This window comes from Aedes aegypti, chromosome 1, assembly GCF_002204515.2.
Source record: "Aedes aegypti strain LVP_AGWG chromosome 1, AaegL5.0 Primary Assembly, whole genome shotgun sequence".
NCBI classification, from domain to species: domain Eukaryota; kingdom Metazoa; phylum Arthropoda; class Insecta; order Diptera; family Culicidae; genus Aedes; species Aedes aegypti.
Genome location: NC_035107.1, coordinates 21,863,743 through 21,877,379, shown reverse-complemented (window position 1 = coordinate 21,877,379; position 13,637 = coordinate 21,863,743). Strand labels below are relative to the sequence as shown.

The window sequence follows — 13,637 nt, the reverse complement described above, 5'->3', positions numbered from 1 at the left end:
TGTTGCCATTGCTTCCCAGATTACTCCAGCCTACTTCGATGTGGTAGAATAATTTCGAATAATAATTCATCGTTTTTCCTCCGCTTTCGGCAAGCCATTCCGATATTGCCGAAGTTAAAGTCTTCCTACTGCCGGAGGATTATTCGATTGAAAATGCGTGCGGCTTAATTGTTATGAACTGGAATTTTGAGGAAGCATAAAGTTCACACCAACCACCGCACATTCCCATCAACCGGAAATTGAATTTTTGGAATTCCATTTTCCACTTTGGCAGCCGCGTTCCTCTATGTCTTCTCGCTTGAAGACAATTCAATTTAAAGCTGCTTCGCACTCGACGGCAATCTTCTCGATAAGTAATAGAAATAATGGCACTTTCTACTCAACGTCGAAAACTTTTGCCCTGGTAGCAGGAGTGAGGCACCCGTCTTAAACGCATCATTAAGCCCCTACTTCTTGACTTTTTACGGGGCTTCACACACACGCACTCACTTCTTAACGCAGTCATCTTAATTGCTCATTTAATTAGCCAAGACTTCTGGCAGGAATTAGCGAGCGATTTGAGGGTCTTCTGCCAGAAGGAATGCGGGCGGAAGAGCCTATCAGATTTCCATCTGTGTGAGCTGTGACGAGAAAAGCCATTTTGATACAGCGAGCATGAAAAGATCCAATCCAAGCAGGCATGGGAATCAAACCGTATACCCATATTGCTGACATAGGATCTTGTTATGCCATGACTTTTTGCTGACGGAGACCATCATCCAAGGAGGCTTTGCTACGCACCCATCTTGCTTTCTGTGTCTTAAATGCCCATTCAGTAAAATTGACTATGGGTGGTGCTCTTTAAGTCTTTAAATGAGGGTAAGCCATTCTAAAGGCTGTTTATTTGTTGTTGTTGCTGTTCTTCGAATGCCTTTTTTTGTCATCCCAAGATAAAATACACCCACTTGGGATGCACAACAGAAATTGTCCAGACTGGTTCCAAAATCTCCTCTCAACGATAATAATTAAAAACGCAAATTAACAGATTCCATATTAATTGCTATGATAGCTTTAGCCGGCTTTACCGTTGGCTTTCAGCCACACAAACACTTTAATTGCTCATTTGCCTGGGAAAAATAGTCTTAAGGAATGAAGTTTTGAATGAAATTTCACCAATTTTCCAGGATGAGGTCAGGCGTTTAGGGATTTCTCTGGAAGCCATGATGTTTCTCCAAGCCATTTTTTTTCTCCAAGTAAATGAGGATTCATTCCACTAGTTGAAGTCCAAAACTCTGCAAGAATTTCAATGTTGTTGTCCCAAATTGGAACATTCCTTTACAAATCTGCATTGTTCAAGTTTGAAAGAAAAAATCTCAACATCTAAAAATATTCATATGTGTTTGTACAAAGCATTTATTTCGTCTTTTAAACCTTCGACTTTCTGTCCATTTGACCTATTATCTCTAGCCTCTTTGATATTTCGTTTCGAAATTATGTCTTTCGCCTTTCAATCTTCAATTTTCTTTATCCAATTTAACTTATTTCTTTGACCTTTCTTTTGACATGTTTTAAACTATCGATAATTTGTTCCTGCAAATGTCCCTTCAGAACTATTGAATCATTCAATTTTTATCTTTTCATTTTGGATCAGTTTTTTCTGAAAGCATTTTATGTCATGTTCTTATACAATGATGGAGCGTCCTACTTTAATACAGATTTCTTACTTTTTCATAATGTTTTCAATTTTTTTACTATCATTACAGTTCGAAAATTGCCTAACTTCTGTTTTATCAACGGAAACTTGAATAAATGAATGGTATTTTTGTGTTCCCTGAATAGTTATTGCTTTCGAATGCCGGTTCTATTTTCATCCAATTTAGCTTCCTTATTTAGCGCAAAGATGTTTTGTCTAATGCTGTTGACTATCTCGTGATATTGTTTCGTGACATATTTAGTAGAACTATTTTTTGTCTTATCGATCGGCGCTACGAGTATACTTAATATTGACTCATTGAAAATATCGATATTCACTTTTTGGATGTATTCAGGGACGTTGGAATCCGTTGTCTCAATCGATGTTGCTGACGTTGCTTCTAATGTCTCCTTACTAGAAACATTCAAGTTGGAGTTCGTTGATTCTATTGAAGTTGCTGACGTTGCTTCCAATGACTCCTGACTAGGAATATTCATATTGGAATCCGTTGACTGTATTGAAGTTGCTCATGCTGATGCTTCTATTGTTTCCTCTTCCATGCAAACATCTTCCTCTTCATTACTTGATAAGTCATCACTGCTTGATAATGTTGTTATTTTGGCCAATTGTAAACGACAGGAATCGCAAATTTTAAATTGTTTATTAAGCTGATTTTTGGACACTTTTTTGAAAACACATTTACACAACCATCAACAAGGTGTTCATTTTATACTTCATTGTTCTAAGCTATCTTTTACTTTTCACTTGGTTATCAGTTGCTTGTTTGCTTGCTTTGCTGCATCAGCTCTTTTTTATACCAACATGGGTACTTGAATCAACTATTAGGTACGTTGCTGTCCGACCACAAAAATATACCAACGTGCTGTACTTTAAGAAAACATCAGGTATATTTGTGTGAGACAACTGGGCGCGTTACTCCTCTACTCATAAAGCTTTTGTTTTCGAATGGAAATATTTCATTATCTTTAATCGATATAAATGCATTTCACGTATTGATTGCTTTATATTCGTTATTTTGTTATTTTTTAACTTTTAACATTTTGTTCCATATTTTCTTGATAATTACATATAAAAATATCACAATGTTGAATGTTGAAGTTGTGTTTCGTTAAAAAAAAATAAATAAATCATTTTTACAGGGCACATTTTTTATTTCGCCTCATACCATGAAAATTTACCAAATCAATATTTTTTTTCGAACATTTTAGTCAAAAATTATCTTCTCTTTCAGACAATGAACAAATTTCTAGGGTTATGAGCCTCGAAAAACATTCAAAAATGACCGAAAATTGAAAATTATATCATAATTTTGTATTAAAATCGCTGTATCTTTAAAACGGTAAAAGTTAGCCTGATTTTCCCGCAAACCTTTTTTATTGTAAATTTTGCGTACTTTCATGAAATCGAGTTGAAAAACATTTAAAAAGTTTATTATGACCATATTCTAAAATTCACCTTTTTTAAAAAAATCATAACTTTTTTGTCCACGATTTCTCCATTTTGACCCACTGTGCAAAAGACTTCATTTTTTGTCTACTTCAATATATAAAAAAATCAAAAATACGATTTTTGAGAAAATTGATTCTTAAGCTTTATTTTCTAAACATTAAAAATACAACTTTTTTTTTACAGTGTATATTTTTTTTCAGATAGTCCCAACATTAACCTAAAACTTTGCGGAAGACACCAAACTGATCGGACAAACCGTTTCTATGTTATAATTTTTTGAAAATAATTTAGTAATTTTTTCTTAGGTCCTTCTCAAAAGTAAGGCTAGAGTCAAAATGGTGAACCGATGATGCAAAAAGGCATTTTTGGGCATGTGCAAAATTTCATCCAAATCAAAAATATAAAAATGAAATTTGGGAAAAAAGTCGTCATTTTCTGTGGAACAGCTGAAATGTCAACCCTTCCAACAAATTATTCATTCCTTACGCATTAGCATTTTCTGAGATTTTCAAGTAATTCTCAGCCCAACACATCATTGACACATACCCATTTCCTATATTGGTCGAACAGAAAGAGAAGAACACGAAAGGGAGGAGCATCATTTGCTATTCTAAGGTTATAAAACATGCTTTCTTCGTCGGATTCGGTTTCATTCCATTTTCGTTTTCGAGCTGGTAGGAGCTCCCTGGGAGGGAGAAACCGATACGAAATTTATGTACGTCACAGTGAGCCGAGATTCTGCTGTCACGAAATGTCACTGTGAGCCCAGATCTTAAACACTGGACTAACATGATAATAGCGCGTAATTCATCAAAACATATTTTTGCATTTCATCAAAGGTGACAAAAATCAAACGAAAATCAATTCAAAAGTATTCAAAAGTAATGTCATGATAACACATTTCATTATGATTGAATACAAAGTATTGAAATACGCATCTTTTTACATTATCGAATAAAAATGAATATTGAATGCATAGAACACTGTGGCCCTTTTTCCATGTTAGTCCGGAAAGATCGAAGGTACACAATAAAAGAAAACTAGCGATTTTCATCAAGTCTGCCTTGATTGTCGTTGGCAAACTGGAGTTATCTTGCGGTTTGAGAAAAACTTTGTTTAATATTTCGTGTGTAGTATCTGTGCCTCCCTCCCAGGGAGCTCCGAACCTGCTCAGCGAGGAGTACCGTTTTGATTCATATTACGGACACTTAAGGCCTCAGTGAAGTATAATCATCAAAAAGCATATAAAATAAATCATTCTGTATGATTCTTCCACGTTATCGAGTCCCCAAAACACTTAACTTTCGAATGGTGGGTGAAGTTTTTGATTCCGTAACATGAATAATTTGTAATAAATATAATTGTGTTGACTTTTCATGATTCTTATTCCGGACGGTTCCTCACTTTTGTCTCATATTCCGGACACTTTGATTTGAATTCCGGACAGCTCATGTAAATCATAAATAGAAAAGTCGAATCATCAGTTGAAATCGTCAGACCACTAAAGAAACGTCTAACGCAGTTAAGCATTATAAATTTTCATAGATATTTATGGAAGATGTTTATTAAAACGAGTCTCAAAAGTGAGAACTTTTGAACGTCAAAAATTGAAACATTTTGTGTGAAATGTTTCCCATACAAAGTAGAGTGTCCGGAATTAGAAGCTGTCCGTAATATAAATCAAAACGGTACCTCGCTGTCAGAAGCCTGTTGAGCTGTAGATTTTCAAGTTGCCAATCCAGCGTCTGGTTTGTGAAAGGGTTCATTCAAATATTACGTAACGCAAAATTTGCCAATTTTTGACCCCCTCCCACCCCCACGTAACAGCTTTTGTACGGAAAATTTTTAATTTTTGAATGGGCCGTAACACAATGTAAGACCCCCTCCCTCCCCCTGTTGCGTTACGTAATATTTGAACGATCCCAAATCGAACAATCGAGTAGTGTGGCACAAACAAGGCAACAGTACGACGCTAAAAATAAAATCTCTCACTGTTGTTCGTAGGCACGCTTAGGAGAGTCGAATTGGACATCTCAGAGAGCCGAAGGAGGTGTAGGGTTGTGAAGGAGAAAATGGGGTCGTGACGGACTTTGGTTTCAGGTTGGCCGATTGCGCTGCAGAATCGTTAGCCGTTCTGTGGCGTAGTTGGTTAACGCGCCCAGTCTAGCGTATTGGGAGTCGTGGGATCGAAGCCCACCAGAACGATTCTATTATTTTTCACAATCTTACATCTCAATTTGTCCAAATTGACTTTTGTGTCTACGACCTTCAGGTATTTTCAAATCACCGTCGGCTGGTTGAGCCGTAATAGACATGACAACCCTGGTTGAGTAAGATTTCTAGATTGGCTCGCGCTTCCAAAATTGACCCTGCAGGAATCAGTGCGCTAATGCAAGATTTGTACGTGTTGCTGTGTTACTCGAATCAAACAATTCAATCGGCCCTTTCCAGGGCCAACAAATGTGTACTAAAGAGTTAATTCTTCTCGTAACATCATACAATATCTGATATGTTATGAATAATCGCCAATAGGAGCCTTCCTTAGCCGAGTGGTTAGAGTCCGCGGCTGCAAAGCAAAGTCATGCTGAATGTGTCTGGGTTTGATTCCCGGTCGGTAATTTCGTAATGGATATTTCTTTGACTTCCCTGGGCATAAAGTATCATCGTACCTGCCACACGATGTACGAATGCGAAAATGGCAACTTTGGCAAAGAAAGCTCTTAGAGTGAGAACATTTTGTTCCAACATCATTATTATCATCATCATCATCATTCCTCACTCCTCTTTCTTTACTCCTCACTGCTCACTCCTCATTTCTCACTCCCCACTCCTCATTCATCATCCATAATTCATCATTCAACATTCCTCATTCCTCACTCCTCATTTTTCACTCCTCATTTCTCACTACTCATTCCTCACTCCTCATTCCTGATTTCTCATTCATCACTTCCTCCTCCTCTCTCCTCATTGCTCATTTCTCACTCCTCACTCTTCAATGCTCAATCTTCACTTCGCATTTCTCATTCCTCACTACTCATTTCTCATTCCTTACTCCCAATATCTCACCCCTCGTTCCCCATTCCTCGTTCCTAGTTCCACATTCCTCATTCCTTACTCCTCATTCCTCATCTCACTTCTCACTCATCATTCCTCATTCTTTACTCCTTATTCCTTATTTCCCTCATTATTCATTTCTAACTTTCTACTCCTCATTCCTCACTCCTCACTCTTCACTGCTCACTCCTCACTCCTCATTCATTATTCCTCACTTCTCATTTCTCAATCTCTACCTTTCTAAGTTGAGAGAAAGCTATTGATTCAAAAGTTACTGATAGGTTGAATTTTGACACCGAATGATACGACGAATAGTTTGTCTGCTACATCACTTTGCGTCTTGGTGCATTTTTATGTCAAAATTCAACCTATCAGTGACTTTTGAATCAATAGTTGTCACATAACATTTTCAATAGTTTTCAAAAATTGAGGTAAATGAAAAAATGAAAAGAATCGGTTGAGAAACTCTCCGCCGGCTTCTGAAGATGACCATTTTGTATGGGAAAACGGCTTCGGTGCATTTTATATGTCCGACGCTGTTAATCCTCATTCCTCTTTTCCCATTCCCCATTTCTCGTTCCTCATTCCCCATTTCTCACTTCTCCTCCCTCATTCCTTAATCCTCATTCCTCTTTTCTCACTTCTAACTTCTCATTATTCATTCCTTACTCCTCATTCCTCATTTTTTACTCTTTACTCCTCATTCCTCAGGTCCTACTACTCACTCATCACTCTTCACTGCTCACTCACTCCTCATTGATCATTCCTCACTTATCCTTCATTACTTCTCATCCTTCACTCCTCATTCCTCGATCCTCATTCCTCTTTCCTCTTCTTCTTCTTCTTCTTGGCATTACGTCCTCACTGGGACAAAGCCTGCTTCTCAGCTTAGTGTTCTTATGAGCACTTCCACAGTTATTAACTGAGAGCTTTCTTTGCCAAGTTGCCATTTTCGCATTCGTATATCGTGTGGCAGGTACGATGACACTCTATGTCCTTGTTTTGTTTCTCATACCTCACTCCTCACTGTTTATCCCTCTCTTCTCATTTCTCACTGCTCATCCTTCATTCCTTACTACTCCCTTCTAATTACCAACTCCTCAGTGGACACAATTTTTAAATTTAAGTTTAAATATGATATATCCGTCATTTGAGCAGGAAAACTTGCTAAAGTAGTTGCAGTAACATGCTCTTTCGTGTTATTAAATGGAAACAAGAATTCATTAAACATTTTAGGACCCTATTATGACAATTGACTATAATACAGATGCAACAAATTACATGGCGTAGTTAACGTCATGCAGTCGTGTCTTCTACACAACCTCCTCTGATTATTTCAATGAGTCAATATTGAATAATGAAACATCTTCTAATGGAAGTTGGACTGCATATAGGTAACGGGAAATGTTGGATTTCAATACAAAACAGTATTTTACATACAATCGATTTCTTTCGGGCTGAGAACTAAAACGTCATAATTTTAGTTCTCAGACTGAGAAAGTAGTCTCACGGTTTACAAAACTCATAAGGTGATATATTCCGAAAACTGACAGCTACTTGACGACGTCATTCCTATCCATCTCGAACCAATTTGTTAAAAAAATAATATAGTTATCTAGATTGTATATGCTACGATAGGAATGACGTCACATATTTACAAACAAATTTGATATTTACACAAGAAAAGAGACTGCCTTGTCATGTTTATGCCGTGCACAGTCTGACTACCCTTTCATTTTGATAATTGTTTTCAACCTAGAGACCTACTCATCTCAGTATGCTACAGTGTGAATCATTTTCTGCCATAACTTTTCACTAGAAAGCAACTCATAATCGTAGGAGGCTGTGTTAAATCGCCATCGCTAATTATCCATTTAAAAATAAAAACTGACGATGACCTTTCAGTCTTGATGCTCTCAAAATATTCAAATGAGGTTTAGTCATTCTCAAATTTGTTCATTTTAGCGAACAATAGGATCCATTCTGCGAATACTTGTTTTTTATCATTCGAGGATTAAAAGATACCCACCCACTTGGAATGTAGAAACAGTCACTGTCTGGACTCCGTTTTCGTAAAAACCATAGCTTAACAATGTTAATTATTAACGCAGCTTAACAGCCATGAAGCCGATTAAATTGCTATGACAGCAATATGGCCCACACAGATGGCAAAGCGATGATAGCTCTCCTCAATAAACCATATTGCAAATTAATGTAAGGATGATGTGAAATAGGCGATGGATTTTAATTGAACTGTTACGTCTGTTTTAAGTGTTGTAGAAGTTCCGAAAACCAAAACAAATCCTACCATGTAGAACAAAAATTTAATTTAATCTAATCAGAATCGGCCTACTACAATCACAACTACATACCTCAAAATCATCAGCGGACAGACGCACAAAATCTGCGTCGAGGCCATCGCTCCCAGGTGTCGCTGCGTTCGCTTTTCCCGGCTCACGTCCACCTCGGCATCGTACAAATCGTAAGTCCGTGACCCGGCACTCAAATCCGCTCCGGATGCTCCAGCGCTGCCGCCAGTTGAACCACTTCTCGTTCCGTGTCGACTGGCCCGTCTGAAAAGGAAAACCACCGAAAGGAAAATTACCTTCTTTAGAATTATTCGGATTGTACTGTAAAAAAGCGTACCGAATGTCGGTATTCATCACGTTTCATTTACCAGATTCCCGTTATAGAGGGAAACGAAATCGAAGACGAAATTCTTTTAAGCAAAACTTCCGAGCCGATCGATCATAGGAGGCGCTGGAATTCCTACTACAACAGAAAAGGAAATGCCCGGCGGGCATCAAAAGTCAAACGTGGAAAACTCCGCTCTGGGATGGAAAAGCATTTCTCGTGTCTCGTTTCTGTATCGCACAGTGGGTTACTTGAAAAGAATGTAGGTACATAGCTTTTGGTTTCCCTTTTTGAGCGACAACGTCGCACAGTGGTGGTAAATCAGACAAAACCTCAAAAATTGATTTCAAAATGTCATATCTTCTTATCTATACAAATAAAAATGGAATGGTGTTTGTATGTCACGAAATGGATTAAGAACGGGCTAATGGACTTACATGATTCTTTCACTGTTACATTCGCCAAGTGTTCCAACGTATAAACGAAGTAAAGCTTTCGAAAATATTCCAGAATAGCTGGAAAATCGACTGAAAGCTAATCTGTCGTTTGGTATGGAAGATTGCATGCCATTTTTCAACAGCCTACTTTATGGCCAAACTAAGTTTGCCGGGACCACTTTTTGAAAATACTTCCGAGGCTCAAAATTAATTGAAAATTTGGTTTAGGAGTCAGTTTTGAACGGAGAATCTGAAAATGAAATAATCTCAAAGCCCTTTAAAACACCCAATTTAAAATTCTTCCATTTTGGACATTTTTTTTAGGATTTGTCCAACTTTAAAACTGTAAGTCGTCATCTTGGGCATAGGCCTATTCAAATTGACGGTTAGTCACGGTTACGCAGCGGAAAAGTCAGCGAATGGATTCGGGAGGAAAAGTAAATCAAAGCACTCGCGATTACTTTAACGTGAACTTTTATTTAATTAAAGAAATACAAAGTTTAAAGAAACGCACGTGTCGGTCGCACTACGATGGCGGTTTGATTGATGCTGTTCGATCAGCTTCGGTCGAATGCACTGTGCGAGGGATCGGCAGCACACACAGGGTTCGGACGAGTGTGGCAATCAAAGTATATTGATTTTGTAAGGTGTGCATTGTTTCTCTCCACACTCCTCCTCAATGGACTACCGGTTCACTTGCACTTCTGAGTCCCAACAGTTCACAAAACATTTGATGTTTCTTCGGCCCTAGGGGCTTTGTCATGACGTCCGCAATCATTTGATCAGTAGAGCAAAAAACCAGTCTGATCTCTTGCTTTTCACACAAGTTTTTCACGAAATTCTCCCTAGTGTCTATATGTTTTGAGCGCCGGCTAGAACGCTCCGTCTTCACAAATGCGAGGCAACCTTGGTTGTCCTCGTTCATCACTGTAGCGATCTTCTGTTCTTCACCAAAATCACGTAGCAGCTGCCTCAACCATACGATCTCCTGGCAGGCTTCGCTGAGCGCCACGTACTCCGCCTCCATTGACGAAAGCGTGACTGATGATTGACGTCGACTGGTCCATAATACTACTCCTCCACCAAACATGAACACTGCGCCGGATGTCGACTTTCGACTTCCAACGTCTCCGGCCCAATCAGAATCTGAATATCCAATCAGCGCTTGATTCGGTTCTCCTCCTAGTCGTAGACTGTAATCTGCCGTTGCCTTCAAATATCGCAATATGCGTTTCGCCGCTGTCCAGTCAGCTTCGCTTGGAGCGCTGAACTTACGGCCAAGGATCGCTGTAGATGCCGCTATGTCCGGTCGAGCATTCACAGCAAGATAAAGTAATCCACTTACAAGGCTTCGGTATTTCGTTGCATCCTCAAGTGCTTCTCCAGGTTCAACCAGTTTCAGGAACCCAGGATCCATGGGTGACTTCGCCTTCTTGGCCTGCTCCATCCCGAAGTTTGCGATAAGCTTCTCGATGTACTTCTGTAACCGAATGCGATACACTCCACCTTCTCGCTGTATCTCCATTCCGAGGAAGTGTCGAACTTCACCGAGTGACGTGAGCTCAAACTCCTCCTTCAGAGAAACGAATAGTTGTTGCACTTCTCGCTCATTCGTTGACCCAATCAGCATGTCATCGACATAAACAAGTAGAAAGACTTTCCCTTCACCCACGCTTCGGATGTACAAGCATGGATCGGCTGCTGAGGGCTTGAACTCCAGTATCGCTAACACGTTGAGTCTCCGGTGCCAGCAGCACGCTGACTGCCGCAATCCGTAGATACTGCGCTTGAGTCTACAGACATACTCCTCCTTGCCAGGTACTGCGAATCCAGGGGGCTGTCGCATCATAACCTCCTCATCCAAAGATCCGTATAAACACGCGGTCTTCACGTCAAGGTGTCGTACTACCATGTTTTGCTTTGAAGCCACCGCGAGAAACGTTCTCAAAGTAGCTTGGCGTGTAACCGGTGCGAACACCTGATCGTAGTCGACTCCTTGTTGCTGGCTGTACCCCTGAGCAACGATTCGGGCTTTCAACTTGACAACTTCATTCCGCTCGTTACGCTTGACCTTGAACACCCACCTTGATCCCACAGCTTTACATCCCTTGGGTTGTGGAACTAGCTCCTAGGTCCTTAGGCGTTGATGCGAAGCAAGCTCGTCCTCCATTGCGCTCTTCCATTCCGGCTTCTGCATTGCTTTCCGGAAATTTGATGGTTCTTCCATTGCACATGCCGCTATTCCAACTGAATAATCCAGAACAAAATCATCGTAACGCTTGGGGATTGCTCCACGATTCAGCCGATCTGATCGACGGCTTGGCTCAGGAACCATTTCACGATTAGACGCATCCACGAAATCGTCGCTTCCAGATTCTTCATCGACTTCACTTTCTTCTTTCTTCTCCACAAGAGGCAGCAGCTTGATTTCGTCTTCTTCATTCTTCTCTGGAACAGTTTCATCCGGAGCCGAAGCAGGATAATCCATAAAATTCGATCCGTTGCCGAGTTCGATGAACCGGGCATCTCGACTCACTGTTACTTGATCCGTCGCAGGGTCCACGAAACGGTAACCCTTATGTTCCATAGAATAGCCTACGAAAGTAAGCTTGCGCGCCTTCCCATCCATTTTTCCTCGCTTGACCTCTGGAATGTGTACATAAGCCTCGCTTCCAAACACTTTCAGGTGGCCAAGTTGCGGCTTACGACCCCACCACAGCTCGTATGGTGTCTTCGGAACAGATCTTGACGGTAATCGGTTTTGAAGGTAGGTTGCGGTAAGCGTCGCTTCACCCCAGAATCGCTTCTCGAGTCCAGCGTCGAGGAGCATACAGGTAGCCATCTCGGTGAGCGACCTGTTTTTGCGCTCGGCCACTCCATTCTGTTGTGGCGTGTAGGGGGTGGTAAATTGTGGTTTGATGCCTTCCACACGATAGAAATTTCGCAGCTCTTTGTTGTCAAATTCTCCTCCTCCATCTGACCGAATAACTTTCGGCTTCTTGCCGAACAAAGTTTGCACCCATCGCACATACTCCTTGATGGATTCAGCGGCTTTCCACTTGTTCTTGAGGAGGTACGTTACCGTAAACCGACTATAATCATCGATGATGTTCATAACATATCGGTTACCGCTTGGGGTGGCGGTCTTCATCGGACCACACAGATCGGTGTGCACGATGTCTAAAATTCCAGTCGATTTACGTTCAGTAATAGCAGGGAAGGGGGGGTCGCGACAATTTCCCCTCCAAACAACACTCACATACAACACGCATACTACAATCGCTTACCTTCATACCTGTCGCAAGGTTCTCCTTCACTAGACGTTCGGCAGCCGCCCAATCACGGTGGCCCAAACGTCGATGCCATTGGTGTTGGCAATTCTCTCCGTGTTGACTGGTAGTTACCTTGAGCAAAGTCTTAGCAAGCCTCAAACGGTATAGGCCGCCGCAACGACATCCAGTCGCCACAACGACACCTTTCGGATCGACAATCCGACACTCATCTTCGTCGAAACAAACTTAGAATTTCTTCTGCGTCAGCTTAGAAACCGAAATCAGATTGGTCGACAGACCAGGGACAAACTTCACTTCACTAATATCAATCTTCATGGCATCCCCTTCACCGTCAACACCATAGAGAACACCACTACCTTCACCTTTGATCTGTGTCTTCTTGCCGTCTGCCAGAGTTATCCAGCCACCGGCGAACTCCTTCAGCACCGTGAAGAACGAACGGTCGTTCGTCATATGGGCGTTGGCTCCGCTGTCGATAATCCAGCAGAACGACTCACTTTCAACCGTAAAAGCAACTCCTTTGTTGTCACTGTGAGCAGCCTTCGCCTTAGCACTTTCTTCTTTTCTGGATTTCGGCGCACTTTCACTTTCTTTCTTCGACGACAAAAACTTTCGGCAGTTGCGTCGAATATGGCCAGGCTTCTTACAGAAGTGGCAAACTTTCTTCTCACTTTGTCCGTATTCCGCGGAACGCATCGCTTTCTCACTTTTCGTAACACCCCCACCTTCCCTCTCCAGGCGCCGATGGTACTCATCCATCAGCCTGGATTTGAAGACATCCATCGAAATGTCATCATCAGAACGACTGTCAAGAGCCGTAACAAGATTGTCGAAAGACGGAGGATGGCTTCGCAAAAGCATACAAATTTTTGTATCTTTGTCGAGTTCGGTACCGGCGGAATCGAGCCGTTCGAAAATTTCATCTACTTCGAGCAGATGCTGCTCGAGATCACCACGTTCGGACATATTTATCGCGTTCGTCGTGGTACACTTTCAATGCTTCGTATGCGTCACGCGCATGCACACACTTCTTCACCAGTGGCAGCTGGTTGTCTTCCAGCATCAACATAAGCGTAG

At 40.9% G+C, this 13,637-nt stretch overlaps 1 protein-coding gene across 1 annotated transcript in view; it reads right to left on the bottom strand.

The window, feature by feature from the left end:
• LOC5575945 (G-protein coupled receptor moody) overlaps positions 1 to 13,637 on the bottom strand; it is a 565,627-nt gene that overhangs the window by 51,773 nt on the left and 500,217 nt on the right. Inside the window, exon 6 of the mRNA XM_021839119.1 lies at positions 8,569 to 8,769. Coding sequence (XP_021694811.1) covers positions 8,569 to 8,769 — 201 coding nt within the window. The remainder of the gene's footprint in view (positions 1 to 8,568; positions 8,770 to 13,637) is intronic.